This window comes from Amphiprion ocellaris, chromosome 2 (assembly GCF_022539595.1).
Source record: "Amphiprion ocellaris isolate individual 3 ecotype Okinawa chromosome 2, ASM2253959v1, whole genome shotgun sequence".
Classification (NCBI taxonomy): domain Eukaryota; kingdom Metazoa; phylum Chordata; class Actinopteri; family Pomacentridae; genus Amphiprion; species Amphiprion ocellaris.
Genome location: NC_072767.1, coordinates 35,995,403 through 36,019,138, shown reverse-complemented (window position 1 = coordinate 36,019,138; position 23,736 = coordinate 35,995,403). Strand labels below are relative to the sequence as shown.

Here is a 23,736-nt window from a genome sequence, read left to right as displayed (position 1 = left end):
ACTTCAGTTCTCTCAGGCCCGTGAAACATCAAGCGTGGATAATACTGTGTGTTTGAAGGGGTGATTTTTGCCGGGACTTGGCCCGGGTTTAATCACTGCAGCGTTTTTGTAGCTGTCCTAGTGATATGCGATACTACAGACTTGGCAGCTCCCAGCACTGCTCCCTCATTCTAATCAATGCAACTCTCAAGCCAGGGTCAAATAATTCCACCCTGATAATGCAGCTCGAGTCGCTCAAGCTCTCTATCGCTTTCGATGAAATACGCATACTCACATACTTGAACTTTAACTGAGAATGTAAGAGCATCTCTAACATGGTTTGATCGCACAAACACTCCATCTGAGCCTCTGGAGTGCTCTTGGAGCGTGCTGACAGAATTACATCTGCACTTACAGCAGGGCTATTAAAAACACCTGTATGCTCACTGACTGGATGCCGACTGGCTGAAATAGCAGGTCAGTTTCAGGAATGTGAACATTTAGAGGCAGAGGATAGTTTCCCAAAGCAAGTGATTTAGAGAAAGGTGTTACTTTACACTACTCTGTGTTAAAGCATGGGGTGATTATATGGTCCTCGGATGTGATTGGTTGTCAAACATCAGATGTCTTGGCATCACGACACACCCTTTCACACATGACACACCCCTTACAACAGAGAGGAGGTACAGTGTCACACTTATCGGTGTGTCTCAAGGCTACAGTGACTTTTTTTCTTTAGAAAGGGTAAAACAAAACATTTCTAGCACATGAAGTGTTTTAGACCACTTGTCAGCTTTCTCACAAAATACCGAGTGTGTTTATCCCAGATGCGACAGTTTATTTCCACACAGGTTCAGTTCCCTTCACTGGAGTTCTTATGTTGATTATTTTGACCTCTCCTCCGCAGGGTTTGTCTGTTGGAGTGCAGCATAAGGGAGGTGAGGGTGGTGGTCGCATCCATCCTGGAAAAGACTCTGGAGAGCGCGCTTCACTTCGGAGACCCGGGACTGGACAGTTTGACTGACACCTTGCTCTCCTTATTGGACAAAGATGTCTCTGAGAATGTGAAAAACTGTGCGCAGTACTTTAGCCTCTTCAGCAACTTTGCTCAGAGGGTAAATCTTCACTTCTTAGTGTTTAAAGTACAAGCTGTTCAATGAAATCGTATCCTCAGTGATTTCTGTTTGGTTCCTTCTCTCAGGGTTGCGGCCCTTGTCAGTTGCTGTTAAAACACTCAGCTTATCGTCGGATGCTCATCTTCCTGTTGGGACCCAACAGGCAGAACAACCAGGTACAACTAAGCAGTATAACAAAATACAATGATGCTTTCTAGTTTGACCACTTCAGATTTTTTATTCCAAACTTTATTAACTCTACTGTTGTACTTTTTGTATTATGTATACCATGATGGCAAAAATTTGGTAGTCCGCACCAGTATCATTGATATACTATCAGGGATTCTTCATTCCACTTTCAATACCATTATATAAAAAAAATAAATAAATAAAATGAATATATATCAACATCAACTCTTTCATTCAAAAAAAAAAGGAAAACAATCAGCTATTAGGTGGCATAGTATTTCTACTGTAGTGCCCAGATGCCTAATAAATATATTACATCAGAAAAAACAGTAGAATGTAGCCTTCAAGGATTTTTTTAGGTTTTGTCATATATTCTAAGCCTCTGAAAAGTTTCAGATAAACTTGACTATGTTTGTGCTGCATCGGCCTCTTTTGATCAACATCCTCCTCATGTGGAAAGATCATTAGGGAACCTGCAGAGATGGCTGCACACAGCATGTTAACACACACACACACACACACACACACACGATAATATGCTGTCAGGTTTAACTCTAATTATCTGCAGCACCCAGCTCACATTATGAACTATTGCCACATTATCCTTAACAAGCTTTGCCAACAATGTACATTGAGCACTGCTACAATAGTTGTAGCTGTTGCAGTTTGCAAACAGTCACATTTCAAAGTGTAAACATTGTGATGAGATGCTGTTTTTATAAAGTCGCAACTAAAACTGTTTCATTATGAATTCTGTGCACACATCTGGATGTCGGTCCTTGAGCTGCTCAGATAAGTTTGAGGCGTCTCCTTGTTTTGTTACAAATGACACACAGTTTGAATTATGACTATTGGTCGACTATACCAGGTCCCTGATCATTGAATGAAACGCAAAATGTTGCTATATACGACTTTTGAAGTGTTTTATTTCCACAAGTCGCAGTGGAAATGTTGCTCAAAATGCGCTTGCTGACTCTGTTACATAGAAGTAAGAACCTCTAGAAGTCTAACTAGGATAACTGCAGTACTTTTAGCATCTTTAATAAAACAAGAACAGGCATATTTTCAGAATTATTGGTGTCAACTTGGTACCACACTATCGGTTCTCAAAAAACATCCAGAAATTATTAAAATGCAAATGTAATTTTGTATTACTTGCCTCAAAACAGATTTTGAGTATAATCTGCGTTAAAACAAACAAACAAAAAAAAGCAAATGTCTATGAGTCTAGTTAAGTTTCCTCTGTGTGTCTATTACAGAACCGACGGTGGAGTCCAGCTCAGGCTCGAGAGTTCCTTCACCTCCACAGCACTCTGGCCCTCGTCACTCTGCATTCTGACCTCGGCCCCCAGCAGACGCAGGGTGAGATACTGGGATCTGTTTCTCACACAGGACAGTTGCTTTTATACAATTCAGCTTTCAGTCTGATTCTAGTTCATTTGTCCCCCGTTTTGCTGCGTAGCTCCAGGAGGGTTTAAGCTTCATGTGAGCAGCGTCCCGTCCTCAACGCCACTCCTCCCACTACATGCAGACATCCTGGCCTCACTCTTCACTCCAGAGGGACAGCCTTACCTTCTTGAGGTAATACTCAAACTACAATTCAAATTTGAACTTTTTTTTCTTACTATTCAATCATAAAAGGCTCAGAAGCTCTTTGACTAATGTTCTCCCTTCTCCATTGTGAATATCTACCAGGTGATGTTTGCCATGCGTGAGCTGTCAGGGCCCCTCTCTCTCCTGATAGAAATGGTGACCTACTGCTCGTACTGTAATGAGCCCTTCTCCCTGGGAGTGCTGCAGTTACTCAAGGTAAGAGAACTTCAAAAACCAGCTGTCGCACTTTCAGCCGACAGTAAAAATGTTTTAAAAGGCTCTGAATACTTTTGTGTGTCACAGACCCAGCTGGAAACGGCTCCACCTCATGAACTGAAGAACATTTTTCAGATGCTGCAGGAGCTACTAGTGAGTAGTCTTCACTGTACCTTAATCTGTTGAGCTATCAAACTATAAAATATAATGCATTATTACTTTTAGCTTTGAGCACTGCTAAATAAAGTTAAATCTTTTACCTCAGGTTGTGGAAGATCCTCTGCAATCCCAGAGACTCAAGTATGCTTTTGAGTCAGAAAAAGGCCTGTTAGGTACGTCCTCGGTTTTGTTGTTTTTGTGCTTCTACATACAGCTATAGATTAAAACAAAACACAAAAAAGCCTTGCAACTCCTGTACAGTCAGAAATACTAAAATAGCCATTTCTCCTCACAGCTCTGATGCACCAGAGCAACAACGTGGACAGCCGACGCTGCTACCAGTGTGTAAAGTTCCTGGTCACATTAGCTCAAAAGTGAGTATATCGAAGGTTCAGAGGTCAACATTGTGCAGGAAGATAAACTTTATCATGGGCAGTTGTTAATCTCTTTATGACAGATTAAGTGAGCATCATAATTCTGACTCTCCTTTCATTTCCCCACCAGGTGTCCTCCAGCCAAGGATTACTTCAAGGACTTGTCTGGTCACTGGAGCTGGGCAGTGCAGTGGTTGCAGAAAAAGGTGAGCTCATAAAATACTGCATGACCACATATATCATCAGGACTTCTTTTTTGTCAAGTTGTGAGACACATTTTGGTACTTGTTTTGCTTCTGTATAAGTGATAGTAGATCGCTGACAGGAAAGGAGGGGAGATACATAAATTTAACAAAGTTTCCCCGTGCTTTAACCCCAATGCAGCAGGTTCTATTCTCTGTTATTTTCTAATTTGATGAACCACAGCCCCTTTTAGATGAACTTCAGTATACCGTCATTGACCTGGCATGCTATGCTCCAAATTATTTTTGATTCAAGGGATTTTTACCTAAATGCTGTTTAAAACGGTTAATCATAGAAAACATTTATTGGTACAATAGTTTCCATACAATTAAAGTGTCATTGTTTAGCTTTGTTTGCTCAAGTTTGCATAAATAAGACCAGCACTAGTAGAAAAAAAATTTAGCAGATTATCTATTTAAGCTTTTTATCTATTTAAACTTTTTCAACAAATTTGCGATGACCTTATGCTAAATGTTTAAACCACTACTTTTAACTGACTTTAGCCAACTATTTCAACTTTATATACAATGCTTTTAGTGAACTTTAGTCAGTTATTTCAGCTTTTTATACATTGCTTTTAGGTAACTTTAGTGAACTATGTATTACTGATTATCCATTACCTTCAGCCAACTTAAACTAACTACTTCATCTTTATATCCGTTGCTAACTTTAGCCAACTACTAAAACCTTGTTTCTAGCTCACCTGAGCTAAGTTATTCAACTGCTTATCCATTACATTTAGTTTAATGTAGTAAACTGTTTCAAGTGTTTATCTGTTTCTTTTAGGTAACTTTAGCTAACCATTTCAGATATTCGTCTTACTTTTAGTCAGATTAAGCTAACTGTTTAAACACTTTATCCATTACCTTTAGCCAACGTTAATCACCTATTTCAACTTTATACCCCTTACTTTTCGCTAGCTTTGGCTAAATATTTTGACCATTTAACTTCTCTTCGTGCCTGCTAACTATAGTTTCTACACACTCTTTTTGGCAATATATGTTGTTCATAGATCAGTCATTATGTCCACTGTGTTTTTGAAATCAAGTTCTGTATTTTATATTACTAGTCAACAGTATTTACACTTATGTCCAGGCTCAAGCACTTCTTGGTTGTGAGTCAGAGCCCCGTTATGAACCAGGACACACACAACACTGTGATTAAATGCTCTAAATGATCCTATATGCTCACAGTGAATCATTTTCCTTCTGTCCACAGATGACAGAACATTACTGGACTCCACAGAGCAACGTTTCCAATGAGACTTCCACCAATAAAACCTTCCAGCGCACTATCTCTGCACAGGTACACACATGCACCAAAATACTGTATGTCAGCATGATGTGACCCCCTCCTGTTCCACCACTGTGATACAAATGTACCAACTTATACTTGCTGTTTATTTTTCTCCTCTGCTATCAGCCAAACTCACTTCTGTTTGACTATGTGTGTGTGTGATCTCTGCAGGATACCTTGGCCTATGCCACAGCATTGTTAAATGAGAAGGAGCAGTCTGGCAGCAGTAATGGCTCAGACGGCAGCCCAGCAAATGAAAACGCCGACCGCAGCCTCCGACAGGTAGCTATCAACTACACAACGCCGCTAGCTGCTGAGATCAGTGGAGCTCTGAAATGACTCAGTGTTACAGCAGCTCACTCTCATCTCACACAGCCAAAAACAGAAGAATAGAGCAAAAATGGATCATCTCCCTGTGCTTCTGTCAAAAGCTGTAAAGGCAGTTTGTTACCTCCCACGGTTGTTATTAGCAGTGGATTTGAAGCCGCTCCATTCTTCTCTGGATCCTGCTGCTTGTCAAGATTGCCCATACAACACAAGATTGTCAGACTTTTTTTTTCTGGCGCTACAGATAATGAGTGTGTTGCATAGAAATTATAATCCTGCTGTGGCTCCCCAGCACAGGGATGTTTCAGCGTGATTTGTTTTTTTTCCCCCCCTCACAAAAACACCTCGTTTCTCTGTTCTCTTATTAAATATTCACTTCATCTCTGCCACAGGGGTCGGAGTCTCCCATGATGCTCGGCGATTCAAAGAGCGATCTGGAAGACGTAGACTCCTAGCTCCTCCGAGCAGCGGGATTCCTCCGAAGGAGAGGCAGCACAGCTCCGGGCAGTCAATTGAAAGGGCTGCACTTCACCCCTGATTGGTCCGGACATTTGGGACTCCACAGCAAGCCAATCAGAACACTTTGTCTCTCGGTCGCTACGGCAACGAAGGAGCTATGAATAAATCATGAATTACTTCCTTTCAGCCCAGCCAAGGCCATGATGGAGATGCATTATCATTAAGGGCAGCAGAGTTGATTAGGGTTGGGAAGTGCAAATAACCTTCCACAATCACGGATGACTTCAGTTTATCCTTTTATTCATTCATTCACTCAGAATGACAGCAAAGGTGGAGGATGGGTTTGGGTTGTGTTTTAACAATTTTCTGCTCATATTTGCCAATGTATCTACATAGACATATTCATATTGTAAAGATTTGTTCCATAGATGTAATTTCCAGTGTAAGATAATATTTTAAAGTCTCCTGTGCTCTTCTCCACGACCATGCAAAATCGCGGGAGGCCACGTTAGCCGCTCTAGAGGAACTTTCAGACCGGTGTGTGCGCTTGTACAGTAAAACACCTCCACACACACGACCACTTGGGAGCGGGGTGGGGTCAAGTATGCACTTTATAGTCCAGCCCAGTCTTATTGTGACGTACAGCAGCACCGGTCGGTTCCTCTAGAGCCCCCTCGCGCTCGTGTCCTCCTCTCCTTGCTTTTAACAACTTATTTTTGCAGTGCCACTTATGCAGACACATGGAAGCTCTGATAGCAAGCCACTCTGCCTGTGACTTGACCTCTGACTCCCCAGGCGACCACAGTCGTAGCCATGGGGACGCAGTACGGGGCAGGCGATGTCCTGGAAACGGGACGGATCCGGACCCCTCAGCAAATCCAAAACAAGCAGTGCCAAGGTCAGCACTCTTCCTCCACTACTTCTTCTTGCTGACAGGCAGCCTCACGTGCTGGATTTTATTCTTTTCATCGCTGTGTTTTATTTTTTTTCTTTTGCCACTTTTCTTTAACTCTGGATGCCGGAGAGGATCTTTAGGGACTCAAGCCTTATGCAAGAAAAGCTGATCTCGAAGCGCACAGATCAGTCGTGGTGGGCCGCCAGTGCCGACTGAGGGCGAGCTCAGGAGCATGTTTTATTTTTAGGTGCCAAGGTTACATACACACACACACGCACAGACAGACAAAGAATAACACATTATAATAGAATTTGTGAAAACAAAACATGTAAGCGTGTCGTTCATCACTTCGCTTCGCTCACAAACACAAAGAACAGGTCCTCCTCACCTCACTGTTACCTCTGCTTTATCACTTTTTTTCTGATGGACTTTTTTTTTTTTTTTTTGCTTTTGTCTACCTTTGGAAACGCACACAGAGGAGCTAAACCCAAATGTAGCTCTAGTGTTCACTGGAGAGCAAACACCTGTGTGTTACCATCATCCCTAAACCAATCATCGGGAGACTTGAAGTGCCTTAACCTCCCGATCTCCCTCCCTGTCACACGTCCGATACTGTATCATCACATCTCCGACAAAGCGTGTCAATGTCTGCTCCACCTGTGACACCGGACCAGTATCTCCTGTGGTCATGTAGTCTCGCTGTAGGGGTGCAACAGGGCTTCTTCATCTCCATTATTCCCCAGACTAGTACAGGGAAAACTTCCTCTGTGTGTTGTGACAAAGGCTTGTAGGAATGTAATGTGATTGTGTGTGTGGATGGGGGAGGGCGGGGGTGTAAGTTCTGCCCTAATGAAACAGGGTTCAGGTGTCAGGGCAGGGTTTTGGTGATGGTAAAATGCTGCTTCTTTTCACTCTGTGCTCAAGCGGAGACACTTTGTAGTTACTGATTTAGGGTAGTTTTAATGAAGCCACACTTTCTCTCACATGTTGTGACGACAGGAGCCTAAGCTAGCTTTGCAGATTAGCTCTCAGCTTTAACAGGTCAATGTTTACAGTGTGAGGACCTATAAGGCAATCATGCAAAATGGTTTTCTGTTTGACTCAACTTGCGAGGCTCCTCTGCATCCTCGAGGAGAGTGAAGACACTGTTTTAGCCCTTCCACACACCCCTCCACCCCGCCCTCCCCTCCATTACCCTCTCGATCTCACTAGATGTGAATGTCACATCGTGCTCTCCGGCACGTTTGCATGTGTGGCAGTAAGTGGTGGTGAAGTTTGTCTTTTTCTGTGTGACGGAAACAAATCAGCCCCCCATGTTGTTTGCTGTGTAATTTGGTGTCATTAGCACTTACTGTCACAAACACACGCCCCTTCTCTGAGGCTGATTACGTGCTATGTGAGGGAAGCTGCATGCAGTCTGTGCCAAGATACATGGCCATGGCAACATGAGTTGCATTCAGCCGAGAGTCTCTTATAGGTTTGTCCCTCTGCTACATCACCCACAACTACTTAAAAATAGGGGAAAAAAAGAACCTTCAAAACAATGTTTTGTTTTAATCCTGGGATGCAGGGAGGGATGGGTAAATGCTTGGGGAGGGATTGGCATCTATACGGGTTTTTACTGTCATTCAATTTTGAAGATTCACTTCTGACATCGCAGGATTCTGTAATGCATGTTAAAACTCAGTTTTAATTTGTACATCAGAGTTTGATTAAGGGGAAATTTGATATAAAATAAACTGGAATGCACAACCTTTTGCAAACATTGTTTTAATGTACGACTGCACATTGTGCCATTGTTCACGACTTTATAATACAATGCTTTCTGTCACGTTGGTGCACTTTGATTTATATGCTCACTGCTGCAGGTTTTCTCCTCTCAGCTCCTCATCCTACAGACAGATCCAACATGTGACGTCCTCATAGTGAATTCATCTCCAGCCTCATGCCACAGTTTCTATTCTTGGTAAACTAAAAAATCTTTTTACTGATCATCAACATGTGTCACGAAGTGTTCAGTTGAGCTACAATGATATACTGTGAGTCCAGTGGCAATCCAAACTTGTGTTTCCCCCATTTGACAGTGTTATATACAGACATTTATTTGGCATAAATTTCAAGTAGGCTGCAGGGGATACATACCCTCAATATTTAGGAAACGATTTCTACTGCAGCAGAAAATGGCAAGACTTGTGTTTCAGAAACAGCTAACACTACTAATTGATGCAGCAATTCCTCTTAATATTACATTTTTTTCTGCAGCATTTGATCTTTTTTGACTGTTAAAACTATCATTATAAATCATGAGCTCATACAACCACCAAATCCACTGCAAATAATGTAATTAGAGCCATATATGTTTTGAATTGTCTTTTTCTTTACATAGATAACGAAATTTCCAGCATAAACAGATACAGAAAAGTTACACATTTGTGCATAAAATTCTACAAAATGCTTCAGTTTCCACCCAAAGACCCCCAGTTTAATGTGTGTCTCTCCCCCCTCTAAAAAAAAACATTCATATCAGAAATTTCCCCATGCAGACATACAGTATCTGTGCTGTTTTCCACAATGAAGTCATCCGTCAGAAATGATCAGGATTCAAGTCCGGCGAACATCTCTGGTTGTCATGACTATTTCTTTGGTTCATTTGCTTTCAGATGACCTGTGGAACCATCACAGTGATGCATTTCAGTCCTCAGGACGGACAACTGTTTACATGAGAGGAAATGTTCTCCTTAACGCACACAGTGAGCCCATTAATCAAGTTGATTATCTACCACTCTGCTGCAGCCAGACTGAGCTGCACCTCAAGTCAGAACTAGAAACCAACACTGCTGCATTCTTAGTGACTTCCACAACATTTGATGCATATTTTCATGTTGCGCTCTCATTATTATTCAGAAAGCATTTTTGCCCGACCGGTGTTTCATCTGTTCATTCTATTAGTTCATAAAGAGGCTTCAGACAGTATGTCAGCTAAACACAAGGCCATTATTCAAATGAGATGCTCGTGAAAGCTTTTTATTATACTTGTTTAGTAAAAAGATACAAAAATATTTGGTTACATTTTACAAACTTGTGCATGTCAGATGTTTTTTTTTTTTAATCTAACAAGGAGTTGACAGTTCTAAGTCGGAGGCATCAATACAATATGTGCACTGGAGCATATTTCAGCCTAATGCTACAACTGAAACACAGACAGCTTTACAGAAGTGCTTTGTGACTATGAAGGAGATTAAGGTTGATAAAAGATGACAAAGTGTCGGAGCTGTTTTCAGGACGCTGGATCAGTGAGGAGTCGTGGCAAGCTGCTCTGACGGCTTGACTCGACAGCAGACCGCGATGCCCGCTGCCCTCGCCGCTCCTGTGGCACTGCGTACGCGGCAACGGTTGCCCTTAGCAACTGGCCCCAAGACGGCAGAGCTCTGAGAGATGGCGCTACAGTCTGTCAGAGTCCAGCCAGACAGACAGGACACCTCCACCTGCAAGAGAACAGCAGAGATGTTTGAAGGTACGAGGAAAAGTCCAGGAGATGACTAAGTTATTTCTCTGATGTCCAGATTGTCACCTGGTCTTTGTCAGCCGCGATGTTTTCCAACAGGTTGCACTCGAGAGATGGAGCGTGGCAGCAAACTGCATGTGATGTGACCCCGTCTTTCACCGCGCAGTGATTCCTGTGGCCGTGACGTGGACGCGAGTCAGTCAGGAGCTCAGCTGTGGACCGAGATGTGCACCCTGGAGAGGAGGAACGATGCTGGCATGAGTTAAAGCAACAGAAAACTTTGGAGGTGTGGCCTATTAGCGATTCTCAGACGAGCACCGACTCATCCTTCACATGGGCATCACCGTGAAGGCAGCAGATGAGGAACACAAAGGAAAACCATTCAACTGTGTGCTACAATTACATTTTTGAGAACATGCTCTTTGTGACACATGCGTAGCTGGCATTTATGCCGGCCAGGAGCGCGTTTCCTCTTCAGGGTGATTGCCATGGTAACTGGTATAATTGGCAAGATGTTCTAAATGCAGCAGCATCAAAAGCTTGCTCTTGGTTTGAATAACCGTTTATATACAAGATACTACTTAAGGCTGTGCTTTGATTGCCTTCAGCACATTAACACATTCCATTTAAACAAATTGATTGTCATTTCTAGGGGAAACGTGATTTGTTCACTATCTTGCTGAGACGTTAAACGTGGAGCTGGAGGCAGTTAGCTTCGAAAAAAGACTGGCAACAAGTGGAAACTGCTAGCCCAACTCTGCCAACCAGCACCTCTAAAGTAAACTTATTTGTTAAATAATTCAGTTGTTTCTCATTTGACAAGTTTCAATGGAATTAGATGATCATTTTTTTCAGTAAAGCAAAAAAACAGATATTCCTTTATTTAGTAAGATGAGATAGCTGATCATTTAGTAGCTCTTGGTTTAAAATTAGAACACATCAGGAACAAGAGTCACCATTTGTGGTCATTTGGGGAAAATCGATATTTTTACCTTGCTGACATCTCCTTGGGGTGTTTTTTTATATTCTAGAAGACATATCATTATTAAAAAAATAGGAGGTTGAGCATTTCTGCCTCAGCACTGCAGTATAGTAATAACAGTTTAAAAAACACAGATTCAGACTTCCTGGGTTTGCTATGCAACAATCTTCTGGAACCAGTCCGGTCAACTTGCAGTATCTCGCTTCCTGTGTCATTATTCTTCTTCAGAATATGTTTCAGATTCAAAAATGTATGACTGGTGTGCTCAAACTGCAGCGCATTCAAAGGGGTAGTTGGAGAAGGAGGTGAGGACTTCATAGATCTGCACAAGCAACCATGTAGAGCTACATCTCAGTAATTTTAAGGCAGGAAGGGATTATTTCATGGAAAGAACTTCTAAATATGCACCATATGGTACATAGAGATGAGTTTTAAGGGATCAGAGAGGGACTACAGAGAGTCCAACATATGGTTCAACCCCCATGATGGTGGCTGTAGCTGCATATTCTTGCTCAGACAGGCAGATGGTGTTAACCTTTTCATGTAATCTCAACCAGAAAGCCAACAAGTGTGCAGGTGTGCTTGTATCATTTCAACTACAGCGGACTGAACCCTTGACTTACCGGTCAGGTGGTGCTGAGAATCAACACACTGAGCATCTTGCCCGGGTTCAGGACTTGGATGGACTTGGCACTGCAGACCACCAATCACACAGCAGCGAGCCACAGCAAACACACCTTTACCTGCCTGACCGTTGTAGGCAACACACTCCATGCGACCGTTGCTCACCTGTAACCACAGAGAGGGAGGTTTATCTGCCTTTTAATGTTTGCAAACTTCAAAGTTAACTTAGAGATGATGGTGCATCTTGATTGAACTTACACTGATGGTTTCTCCCACACGGACGCCATCAGGAGCATAGCTGCTGCATCCCATCATCTCCTCCCCCTGACGACAGCGGCTGATAGCCTTATCAGTGCTCGCAACCCCTGACCTCTCCGACCACACTGACCGACACAGGAGCTCCCTATCTGCACATAGACACACAGTGTGAACTACACATGGCTGCTGTGTGTGTGTGAGTCAGAATGAGGATCATGAGCCACTGACTTGATGCCGTGTTGTTGCTAGAAGGCATGGCTGCCACCAGGTTCGGAGTGGTGAGACGATGTGTTTCAGACAGAGACAGAAAGTTGATCGTGTTGCTGACGGAATAATCCAGCATCATGTGCAGAACCTGGACCGGTGACGCGATCTGATTGGACGACAGGATTACAGCTGCTACACCTACACGCAAGCAAATCAAAACACACGAACCTGACTGCATCTGCACACACAGATCGCTTTGTTTTGTCGTGTTTTCTTCTTCGTGTTAGGTGTCTGGATACCTGCAGCGTGTGCAGCAGCCTGGGAGGTTCCACTGCGGGAGGTGAAGCAGGTGCTGCAGTCACTACTGGCACTGACGATGTCGTCGCCAGGTGCAAACAGATCAACACAGCGGCCGAAGTTGGTGCCACCTGCTCCCTGAGACATGAGCTGGTCCGCTGAGTTAACCGCCCCCACGGTGATCACCTGTAAATGAGGTTACGGTGAGGGTCATGTGAGGTTTGTCCAGCAGTGAAATGCATTATGGTCTTTAGACAAAGTGTCCTGTCACCTCAGGCTCTGAAGCAGGAGAGTAGAGGCAGGCGTCGTCCCTGTAATTGCCGGCAGCGGTAATGACCACAGCTCCATTAGCCACCATGTCTCGACAGGCTGTGTTTAACGAACGGCTGAAGCCACCAACGAAGGGCAGCAGCACGACCACAGCTTCCACCGGATGGGCCAGTAAAGTTGCTCGGATATACGCCAGTCCTAAGGAGATGGAAGTAGGAAACAAAATACACTCTGCTGCATAAGTAGTGGCCCTTCCTTTACATTTGCTTGCTGAATAGACTTAAGGAGTGGTCTAACAGACCATTTCTCTGGTGAAAGTCAAGGTTTTTTACCTTGTTAACAAGTCCATATGGTTTTTTTTTTATATGCAAGAGGACACATCAGGAGGGAAATAAGCTGTCAATGCCATGTCTGAGCACTTACATGTTGAAACTTGAGCGTCTTAATAACACAGATTCAGACTTCTGGGATTTCATTCATAACAAACTTAAGCAACTAATCTTGTCAATTTGCAGGATGGGACTTTCTGTATCATTCCTCTGTTTCAGAATCAGCTTCCTGTTCGAATATGTATGGCTAAGTTACATATTACAGCTTGCCATTATGTAGCACTTAGTTTTCTAATGTTTGAGCTGGTGTGCTCGAGATGCAGCAAGTTGGGAGGGATGGTCGGAGAAAGAGGTGAGGCTTTGGTGATCTGCTCATTCTGTCACCATATTTAAGCAGGAAGGGATCATTGACAACAAACAGTTAAATATGCACCTTTGAGATACTGAGGTGGGGTTTTAGAAGTTGAATCAGGGACTGGATAGAGACTTTAAACTGGACTTAGAGTCTACAGCCCTGCTAGCAGCTCTCTAGGATCGTACTTGGACACAGTTTTGCCTTGAGCCAAATGCTTTAATATAGGATTTGGTAATTAACATTTAAAGTGCAGCTGGGGCTGATGAGAGTGCCATTGATTTTGAAGGCTTTTAGTGTTAAACTAAATTCTAAACATGATGATACCATCACTAAAGAGATTACAGTTCATGAAGGCAAATTTCAAATGCCATTGTGCTCATTTTAATTTTCTCCATTAACCCAATTTTAGAGAAAAATTCCCCCCAAAATTGATTTGGTTGAAAGTAACATTAATTTCACAGAGATTTTTTCGCTATTGGCACAGATGGACATAGAGTTAAGTGTATGTACATGCTATGACTGCTTGATACAGATAAAAGCAGCGGATACATATAAACTGGACGATAATCACTTTATGGCAGATGATTTTTATGTGTCCTTACTAGTGCACCCCCACTCATTTCAGATCGGTTTAGAAGCAGGCCTGGGACTTCTTGAATTCTGAGATACCAAAAGTATTCATGTTTATTAACATAATGGGAGAACCAATAGAAGGGAAGGAGAAGGATCATGGACATGGGCATCCTAATGGAGTTTTGGGGGTTAATAGTTGTTGAGATGTTTCAAACAAAACCACAAATGTTGACCTCATGGTGACACAACAGCAGAATTCAAAGGGTCACCATAGTTAGTAGACTTCATCCACCGGAGACCATGAATGAGAGACATTTGTCTAAAGTTTATACAAATGTCTAAACTTGTGGAGTGTGGATTTGAAATGTTGGTTTAAACTCTAAACCAACATTACCATTCACACAGTCATGCTGCTAAAATATTACTACCCAAGTGAAATGTTCTGAGGGAAGTCTGTATTACTTAGACAGGAGCTAGAGATCTTCAGTGCATTGTACAAATGTTCTGGAGGATTCCTACCAGCCAGAGCTCCTGAGACGGTTCCTTTCCCCTGACAGTTGAGAACACGAACCAGGTTAACTTCAGCGCCTCGAGCTACGCCTGAATCCGATCCACTCACAACACCGGCCATGTGTGTGCCGTGACTGTCGCACTGACTCACCTGCAGAGGAGGGAGGAATGAACATCACACTGAAACAGATCCACATGACAGCTTGTTGCTGAGGAACAATTACTAATGTGGAAGTTTGTTTAGAATGCAAGTGCTTTCTCCTGTGTCTTTACCTGTCGGTGGACTCTGACTCCATCCTCCTCGGGGACGTTATTGAAGTCTGTGATGAGAACTCGACCTTCAACCTCCCGGTGCGAACTCTGAATGCTGCCATCCATCAGATAGACCTCCGCCTTCCCTCCATCATCTGCACAAGACAGACTGAGTGTGGATTTGACAAATAACAAGAAAATGCATTTCCCGAAGGAATTTTTGTGGGATTGCCAGCAGCTGGAAAACTCTATTACTTGATGGATCACTGGGAGCTAAACTGCATCGCTGGTTTGATTGAAGGAGCAGCAGAATGACCGTGAAGAGTTGAAAGAACAGAAACTAAACTAAGGGCAAACTACAGAGTAAGAAAAGCTGTTGAAATTAGAGTTAAAGTTTAAACACTTAATGTATGGGTACTGAGACGTAACTGAAGTGTCATTACAAAAATGATTTTATTGGGACTAGGTTAAGGTCTTAAGCATGTACGATTACCTTTAGTCATGTTTCCATCAGAATTCCCAGGAACCTTCCAGGGACTAATGTCCACAAACTTTCCATGGACTTAAAGGTTCCTTCACCTCTTTTCTTGTCTGCATTTCCATTGCAATCTAAAGCCCTAGTGGAAATGCAGGTAGAGAAACTGAGTTCCACCAAAGGTTCTGAGTCCCTGTGGAAAGTTCCTCCAGTGGAAATGCAGCTATAATTGAAGGAGTTGAAATGTGTATGTGTGTGTGTGTGTGTGTGTGTGTGTGTGTGTGTGTGTGCAAGGATTTTGTATTCTGAAAATCTTCAATGTCCATGAAGCCCACTGAACACTTTTGATACCTCCATTGGCTTTTATTTTGAAAATCCAATCTATTTTATGGCCCCACTAAGACCTTGTTTCTGTCTCGGGTATTTTATTCAGTAAATTCATGTTGCCATTCAATGAAAGGACTTGGAATAATAAATAAAGTTAAAAATGTAAAATTTAATTGTTTATATTATTATTTAAGAGACAAGAAACTCGTAGATGTAACATTCTTGTTCACGTTATCAGAAATGTGGTAAATGGAGCTACATTTTCTGCTTTCTCCCTGAATCTTCTCATCTGATTTAACATCAGAGTCAATGGACCGTTTTAAAGAAAATAATACTATGTAAAGACAAAGTTGTGAGAGTTAGAGACAGACTTACTGGGAGGCTTGTATGTTCCATTTTCAGAGATGAAACCATGAGGCTGCAGTAACCTCTGCAGGTTCCAGGGGGCGCTTTGAGCAAAGATGGACGAATCCTCCTCGATGTAGTGGACATGAGGGAGCTTCACTGCCTGACGGAAACACAAGCTTAACCACAAGCTGGTAAAAAATAACTTGCATGTTATTTTTGTAGTGGCAAGGAGACACTTTTTACCTAATCAATAACCAGCAGAATGATCAACGGATACCACCAGTTCATTGTTTAGCTCCCCTCTAAACAGTTGTGATTAGCTTAAATAAATTTTCCTATAGCAGAATGAAAATGAAGTGATCATTCTGTACAGAATTGGCTATAAGGCTGCCTAAGTAAGAATATAAACTAGGAAGCTCTGGCCAGAAGTCATTAAGTAACGCAGAGGTCTTTGTCATGGTGACCCATTGCTAGTTAAACCCCCACAGTTTAACACAGAACTGCCCATAGCCCGAGTGACCTCCTCCTCTGGTCACTACAGTATTAAAAAGTGAAAGACTTCACCTGGTGGCACAACCAGGTACTGCAGCTCATCTACAGTTTCTGACATGCATACTATACAATACTTTATAGTCATTCACAACATGGACCATGAGGAACAAAATACAGTACTCAGGTCTTAGTATAAAATAGCAATAATAATAATACAATAAATAATAGGATAAATAGTAGCTTATTGACCTGAAGAAAATAAAACCTATGTAAAAACAGTTTGCAGCATTGTGGCAGTAGCAGCGTAGCAAGAGGTCCAGAAGGGAATAGTGCAGCAGCAGCTTCAAGTGCAGAATGCTCAATGATTTCATGCTCAGAGGAGGAGGCAGTGCAGAATGCATGGTCATAATAAAGGATTTTGCTGTCTTTTGGAACAGTCCACCTGACTCTCCCAACACTACCTTTAACACAGTCCCTTAAAGATGCATTCCAGTAAAGTTTGTAACAACTGATGCACAATTAAGGAACAGCTTGGGTGCAAAAGTGTAGGTTTTTTACTTAATGCATTGTAGAGCTATTCACTTGTCAAGCATATGCTGTATCTTGGATTGTTTTTTATTGATAATTTTAATGTACTTTAAGTTTGATATATCTTGGAACATGGTATCAGATTTGGACTAAATACTAAATGACTCGGATCGGGACATCCTTATTATCACCACTTAACACCATCTACAATATTGCCTTTTATGACACAAATTTCCACTGATGCTTGTTGTCTATTTGTCACAGTAAAGCTACTGAAGTGTGTTTCAAGTGTTAAATTACAGCAACTGAATGGCTCCAAATAGAAGCTCATTATAATAACCCTCTTGGTCCCGACACCTGCAAACTACAAAGTCTAGTTGAAGCACCTAAAGATGTGCAGCCTTGTTTTAGTCACCGGAGACATACCAGCAGATCTATGATCAGTTTTTTTTCCACTGGTCTCGAGAACCTCATCCATGTTTCATTGCTGTAATTCACTCTATTTTGGACTACAGCTACTACAGAACTGTTCTTTCAGGCTTTTAAAAAGTTCCAAGACAACATTACTTCAATCTTTACCGTCCTTCATCAGTCACCTGTCAGTTTTAGATGTGATCCTCAGATTTTTATATCCATTTTTTAAGCCTTGTGTGGTTAGACTCCTACTGCTCTGCTAGCTGAATACAAACTGCTGGACATCCTCAGCCAGGGCTTTACTAATGATTCCATCACATCTCAGATTGTCACATTAGTTTCTCCTCAAGCACCGATTGAATTGTTTCATTTTTATGATTTGGATTTTATTAACAAGTCTGTTCCCTCATTGACTCTTCCCTTAAACTCCCATTTTTATTTGCAAACACGCTTCAGGTCATACTGTGAAGCAGTTACCAGGTGAAGGACGTCGCTGCTCATCTTGACCAGGAAGCCGTGCAGCGCTCCGGAGTAGGTCTGCAGGATCTCCACCAGGTATCCTCTCCTGGCTGCTTTGGCTTGCAGCCTCCTGATGGTCCTCTGCACTTGAGAGTCGTGCGTCCCCTGACGCAGCATGACGAGGTACTGACCGGGCATGCGCCACGCCGCCTGGAACACAGCACAGGGAACATAGAGTACAGGTGACCAGCATGTGTCCGTGCGCAGGAGAAATAAGGCATGCCTGCAGTAACTTTTTGAAAAATGCCACTTAATATTTTGTAATGGGTAATAACTTCTTCATTTTGTGCGCTTGGATGCTTTTCGGGTCAAGGTAATGATACAGAAAAGGAAAGTAATTTGGGGGTTCCAGGCTGTGAGCGCACATGCAAATGGACACTTTTTTTAAAATGAACAAAAGCTTAAAAGGCGCATTAGTGATGGAATTTCAATAGTGAAAATCACTCATTAACCAACAGTGACATGTGCACAGCTTAGGACAGTGATGAGATGATGGTGACTTTACATGGAGAAGATGCGCTCTAACGCCTCTGGAACAACAAATTGTGCCATTACCTTGTTGCACCTGAGGAACTCGGCTGCGGGTTCGGCTCCGGTTTCGGGCTCAGTTCCGTCCTCGCGGATCAGTTCCAGGATCATTTCGTCGTCCTCGGTGTAATCCTGCGCGCATACGGCCAGAGATGCGCACAAACACAGTGTCCAGCCAAACCAGGCTGAGGTGCGACGCATTCTTCACACCTCTTCAACTGTTTCCAGTATTTTAAAAAAAGATCACAGATAACTGTTACCTGACACCACTGATGCAAGTTTTTTATTCCAAGCCTTGACTTACTGTCCAGATGTTTTGGTGTCTGCGACAGACGCGCGTGCCCGATAACGCCTCCAACCACCTATTCTGAAATTTTTGGGGGTTGAAAAAAAATCGAACAATTGATTCTTATAATTCAAGGCGGGGACTGGTGACGTTTCCGCGGCTCACGCCACCGCTTTTGTATCGAATGATTGTTCTCCGTTAAAAACACCTCTTACTGTGGAGGAGTCATGTTTCATGCTCCCCCTTAAACCACCCTGTAATTATTGCATGTCAATCGGAGGAAACGCTTCCTCTCCGCTCAAGTTGATTTGTTGCACATTAATGTGAACAGTATGACTTATGCATGCAAGTCCAAGTTCTTGTTGTTGTGCATGAACCCGTGCTGTGCAGAGACAGTGAGCATGTCGAACTCACAGACTGTGTGTAGTTTATTTTCACCGTCTATAATTTTTGATTTTTGATTTTCTCGGCGCAGTGCTGAGCTGCGCACGGAGCTGCAGAGCGCACCACGAAACTCCTGTGTCTCTGCAAAACTCTGCAACTGTGTCAGTTTAGATCGCACAGTTCCAATTAAAGGAGAGAAAAACAAGTAGTTTATAAGATATGTTGCACCAAAAATCATTTGATCACCTCATAAGGAGAAGCTTACTATTCCAACTCTTGCACAATATTCTCTGGGGCTCTGGAGGAGCTTTAACCCAAGTTCTGTCGCCATGCAGAGTTAGTTTGCTTTTCTACCTGATTTTCCAGCAGCATGTGCACCAAACCTCTGGCTGTGAGTGAGGTGGAAGTTATTATTATATTTGATGTGGGCAAGAGAGCACGAAGTTAAAGCATGCAGCATATGCTGCAGCTGGGGTTATTTGGAGTTTCTCAATCACTTGACCGTGACCCTGTTTCAGACAGGTGACACGTTAAAGGAAAAACCTCGACCCTTGATCCTTACATTGAGGGGATCAGATGGCTTTGTTTTTCACTGGTTTGATGAGTATAAAACAATTTTGTGACTGATACGTCATGCCCTTCACAGTCACTATATCTCAACCCAACTGATCACCTATTGGAGATTTTTGGATCAATATAAAATGCAAAAATAGGTTTTGGAAGAATGGTGTTGCATCCCTCCATAGAGTTCCACAGACTTGGAGAATAACTGCTGAGGTGCACTGAACCAGTTCTGGCAGCACATAGTGGCCCAACACTTTACTAAGACATTTCTTTTTGCCTTTAATTTGTCACCTGTGTAGGTTTGAGCAACATTCCTGCTTTCAGTTTCACACTGTTCTTCCACAGCTAATAGTGCAAATGAATCAACAAGCATGCTTTACAAGAGGCAGGGAGAAGGCAAAGACGGGCATTTTTGAGATGCATAATGGGAATTGTGGGCTGCACAGTGGCTCGGTGGTTAGCACTGTTGCCGTGCAGCTAGAAGATCCCTGGTTTACATCCTAGTCTGGGTCTGGGATCTTTCTGCATGGAGTTTGCATGTGTGAGTCCAAAAACATGCTGAGGTTAGTTGGTGATTCTAAATTGTGTTGAGTGTGATTGTTTGTCTCTTTATGTAGCACTGCGATAGACTGGAGACTGTCCTGTCCAGGGTGTCCTCTGCCTTTGCCCTAAATCAGCTGGGATAGGCTCCACCCCCCCATAACCCTAATGAGGATTAAGTGCTGTATAGATAATGGATGATTGCATGGATAATGGGAACAGTAGCATTCAGTATTTTTCAGATCTTGTGAGTTTTGTAATCTCCTGCAAGACCACCAGCTTTAAGAGGGTGCAAGACTAAGTTGTATAATGGGCCCAAAAATCTGTCTCTTTGTAATATTACAGGTGGATGCAGCACTGTCCCTTAATTTTACTAACACACACACACATACTCACACACTACTGCTACTAATACTTGCCTAACCCCTAACCTTCTGTCTTCCCTGTAAAACTGAATGATTTACATTACGGAGACTTGCTTTTTGTCCCCATAAGGAAGACGTTCACTTATGTGACTGTGTGAACAGATTTAGGTCCTCACAACATAAGTAATACCTGGAATACATGCACACGCACGTTTTCATATAGTAAATAGTGCCATCTTCTGGAACTGTCATGCAATACATATACAGCCCGAGGTGGGAAAAGTATTCAGATCCTTTACTTAGGTAAAAGTACCAATACAGCAACGTAAAAACACTCCATTATAAGTTGGAATCCTGTAATGAAACATTGTGCTTAAGTTAAAGCATGCAGCAGTAAAATGCAGTTAAAGTATTACTGGTTTGGTCCCTGTGACTGATATATTATCATTTGGAACTAGTTTGAACTTTATATAGTTATTTATATACAGTTTTTTAATAAATCCCAGGGGTTATCAGATGATGTTCTGATGCACAGATCTGTTTTCAGGTTTTGATTTCCTCTCTAATCTTTGATTTTTGGTGAGATACTGGATTATTATAATATTCACTGAAATGAAACCACGTGAGGCCATGTGATCTCTGAAATGTGACTCAACTGAACACTGCTTTTTCTAAGAAGCCAAACAGTTTAGAAACCACTGGTTTATTCTTTAACGAAGTTTTGTATTTTAAAAGCTTGTTTTTTATTCATTGTGTCAAACCTTCATTTTAAAAGTAACTAACACTGTCAGATGGACGTAGAAAGCACAATATTTTCCCCTGAAATGTAATGGAAGTATACAGTAGAATAAAATGGAAATAATCAAGTACAAGCACATCAAAATTGTACTAAAGCACTTGAGTAAAGTTTAGTTACTTTCCACCACTGTATGACAATGATCAGACTGACGCAAAGCTCCATTAGCTGTAAAAAATAAAGCACATTCAAACAGCGTCATGTGTGATTGATGCTGTCATTCAGTTAAAAACCATTTTTTTAAAAGCATCAGGGGTCTGCTGGCTGTCCTGAGTGCAGTCTGCTACCCCGGGTTGTTTTGAGGAGCCCCTAACGGTCCCTCAGACCAGATGCAGAGTGGGGCAGCTGTAACACTGACTCTTCTGGGCTTCAGGGAGAAGTCTGCTGCTACTCGACTTTTGGCCACAGAAACCTGCCAGAGCCTCGGTGTGCCTAAAATTAAATCAGAAAGGGGAGAGGAGGGGAGGAAGAGACAGAAATAGAAGTCTAGTTCCAGCGTTTTGTCCTCGTTTTCTTACTTCTTTTGCTCCTGAGGAAGGGTTTTGCTGAGCATGCACGTCTCTATCTCATGTTATTGCAAACACTCGCTGGTGCAGGAGCTGCACAAGAACAACCACGTTTTTTTCCCCTCTCAACTGCTGGCCACTACAATAAATGAGGCTCAAGTGCTTTAATCAAGGGTCCTTCTTCCCTCTTGTTTCCAGCTAATCTGCCCTTTTTCAGCCACGACCTTCAGGCCACCACCTATTGTACTTTTCCTCGCCACTCTCCATTCAACGTAAAGATAATGAAAAGGGCATCTACAGTGAATAAGTGCAGCCCCCCCCCCAGACACTGCTGCTGTCGCCATGTTCACCCACTAAAAGATGGTCACTTGCCATTTTCAGTTGCACAGACAGACCACAGGGAATCATTAGGACCCGAATGAACACCCACTTGTCTGCAGCCCATTAGGACACTGTGAGAGTGTTTGTGTGTCACGGTACCTTTCATCTTTTGCTTCAGCTGCAGCGCACTCTAATTCTTCTAGGCTTTTCCTCTGAATCTCAGGAGCCACAATGACCTAATAAGCACACACCCTCCATTACAATATCTGTTTCTTCTTGGCAGCAGTTGTATATTCCCTGCCCATGTCTTTGCCAGTGTACAGACTCTACCTTTGGATAGCACTGGCAGAGGCTCCACACAGTCCCGACACACACCATGGAGATGCCCAGAACGCACATTGTGGCGTAAACGTGCGGCCGTTCCACCGTCATGATGAAAAGCCCGACTGCCACCACGCTCAGCCCCGCCACGATCAGCCCGTACCGATACGGTTTCCCCTCGGCCATCGCTCAAACCGCTGCCGACTAGCGAAGCTTCTGTTTGTGTATCAGGTGCATGCACACACCTGCAATTTTATACCTGACCTGAGCAGGCTGTAAAAAGCAGCAGAGTGGAAAAGTGACTGCGTTTCCTCCCTCTTTTACCTTCAGGGCTCTGATGGAGAATGAACAGTCGCTCCCATCTCAGCTGCTGAAGGTTGTAACTCCTTCGGGGGGAATCATAGGTGTCTTGGTGGCCTTAAACCAGGTATGCCAAATGTGCGGCCCGCGGGCCAAAACCGGCCCGCCAGAGGGTCCAGTACGACCCACTGGACGACTTTGTAAAGTGTAAAAATGACAAAGAAGGCATTAATTGCAAAGTGTAAATTTGTAAAACTATAAATTTCAAATAATTTCTAGACCTCCACAAGTTGTTTTGATCATAAGGTAAAATACTTGATTGCTCATTGTTCTTTTGTCGTTTTGTGTCTCATTTTTGTAATATTTTGTCTTGTTTTTGTTGTTTTTTGTCTGTCGTTTGTCTCATGTTTTTGTTGTTTTGTGTCTGTTTTTTTGTCGTTTTGTGTTTTTTTTGTCTCGCTTGTGTTGTCTACTTTTTTGTAATTTTGTTTCTCACTTTTGTCATTTTTGGTCTTGTTTGTGTCATTTGTGTCATTTTTTGTCTCATTTTTGATGTTTGTCCATTTTTTTGTCTCTTTGTAACTTTTTTGTCTCATTTTTTGTTACTTTTTTGTTTTGTTGCATGTTGTCTCATTGTCGCTTTGTCTAATTTTTGTAATATTTTGTCTTGTTTTTGTTGTTTTTGTATTTTTTTGTCTGACTTTTTTCATTTTTA

At 42.5% G+C, this 23,736-nt stretch overlaps 3 protein-coding genes across 5 annotated transcripts in view; 1 reads left to right on the top strand and 2 right to left on the bottom strand.

The window, feature by feature from the left end:
- The window catches only part of usp24 (ubiquitin specific peptidase 24), a 36,319-nt gene extending 27,720 nt beyond the window's left edge, over positions 1 to 8,599 (top strand). For all 3 annotated transcript variants that reach the window (XM_023289146.3, XM_023289145.3, XM_023289148.3), the window contains 12 exons: positions 887 to 1,094; positions 1,181 to 1,270; positions 2,543 to 2,645; positions 2,746 to 2,864; positions 2,979 to 3,092; positions 3,180 to 3,245; positions 3,358 to 3,424; positions 3,547 to 3,625; positions 3,756 to 3,831; positions 5,087 to 5,173; positions 5,336 to 5,446; positions 5,884 to 8,599. In XM_023289146.3, coding sequence (XP_023144914.2) covers positions 887 to 1,094; positions 1,181 to 1,270; positions 2,543 to 2,645; positions 2,746 to 2,864; positions 2,979 to 3,092; positions 3,180 to 3,245; positions 3,358 to 3,424; positions 3,547 to 3,625; positions 3,756 to 3,831; positions 5,087 to 5,173; positions 5,336 to 5,446; positions 5,884 to 5,946 — 1,183 coding nt within the window. In that variant the 3' untranslated portion in view covers positions 5,947 to 8,599. The remainder of the gene's footprint in view (positions 1 to 886; positions 1,095 to 1,180; positions 1,271 to 2,542; positions 2,646 to 2,745; positions 2,865 to 2,978; positions 3,093 to 3,179; positions 3,246 to 3,357; positions 3,425 to 3,546; positions 3,626 to 3,755; positions 3,832 to 5,086; positions 5,174 to 5,335; positions 5,447 to 5,883) is intronic.
- Positions 8,600 to 9,853: 1,254 nt separating this feature from the next.
- Positions 9,854 to 19,061, bottom strand: pcsk9 (proprotein convertase subtilisin/kexin type 9). Its single transcript, XM_023289151.3, has 12 exons — positions 18,666 to 19,061; positions 18,069 to 18,260; positions 16,185 to 16,317; positions 15,029 to 15,162; positions 14,765 to 14,906; positions 12,990 to 13,186; positions 12,721 to 12,904; positions 12,443 to 12,619; positions 12,215 to 12,363; positions 11,956 to 12,121; positions 10,417 to 10,583; positions 9,854 to 10,330 (listed from the first exon to the last, which is right to left on the bottom strand). The coding sequence occupies exons 1-12, from the start codon at positions 18,837 to 18,839 to the stop codon at positions 10,136 to 10,138; spliced, it is 2,010 nt and encodes a 669-aa protein (XP_023144919.2). The 5' UTR covers positions 18,840 to 19,061; the 3' UTR covers positions 9,854 to 10,135.
- Positions 19,062 to 21,057: 1,996 nt separating this feature from the next.
- bsnd (barttin CLCNK type accessory subunit beta) lies at positions 21,058 to 23,714 on the bottom strand. The gene is made up of 3 exons (XM_023289153.3): positions 22,731 to 23,714; positions 22,560 to 22,636; positions 21,058 to 22,005 (listed from the first exon to the last, which is right to left on the bottom strand). Exons 1-3 carry the CDS (start codon positions 22,905 to 22,907, stop codon positions 21,894 to 21,896), a joined length of 366 nt encoding a protein of 121 aa, XP_023144921.2. The 5' UTR covers positions 22,908 to 23,714; the 3' UTR covers positions 21,058 to 21,893.
- Between the last annotated feature and the right edge of the window lie 22 nt (positions 23,715 to 23,736).

Excerpts from the sequence above, each read along its gene's own strand:
- bsnd (XM_023289153.3), bottom strand. The coding sequence starts at position 22,907 with ATGGCCGAGGGGAAACCGTATCGGTACGGGCTGATCGTGGCGGGGCTG. Across the intron at positions 22,637-22,730 it reads TCTGCCAGTGCTATCCAAAG|GTCATTGTGGCTCCTGAGAT; the intron begins GTAGAGTCTGTA and ends TGTGCTTATTAG. Across the intron at positions 22,006-22,559 it reads GCTGAAGCAAAAGATGAAAG|GCACACCGAGGCTCTGGCAG; the intron begins GTACCGTGACAC and ends ATTTAATTTTAG.
- pcsk9 (XM_023289151.3), bottom strand. The coding sequence starts at position 18,839 with ATGCGTCGCACCTCAGCCTGGTTTGGCTGGACACTGTGTTTGTGCGCA. Across the intron at positions 14,907-15,028 it reads GAGTCAGAGTCCACCGACAG|GTGAGTCAGTGCGACAGTCA; the intron begins GTAAAGACACAG and ends CCTCCTCTGCAG. Across the intron at positions 12,905-12,989 it reads CTCCTGCTTCAGAGCCTGAG|GTGATCACCGTGGGGGCGGT; the intron begins GTGACAGGACAC and ends CCTCATTTACAG.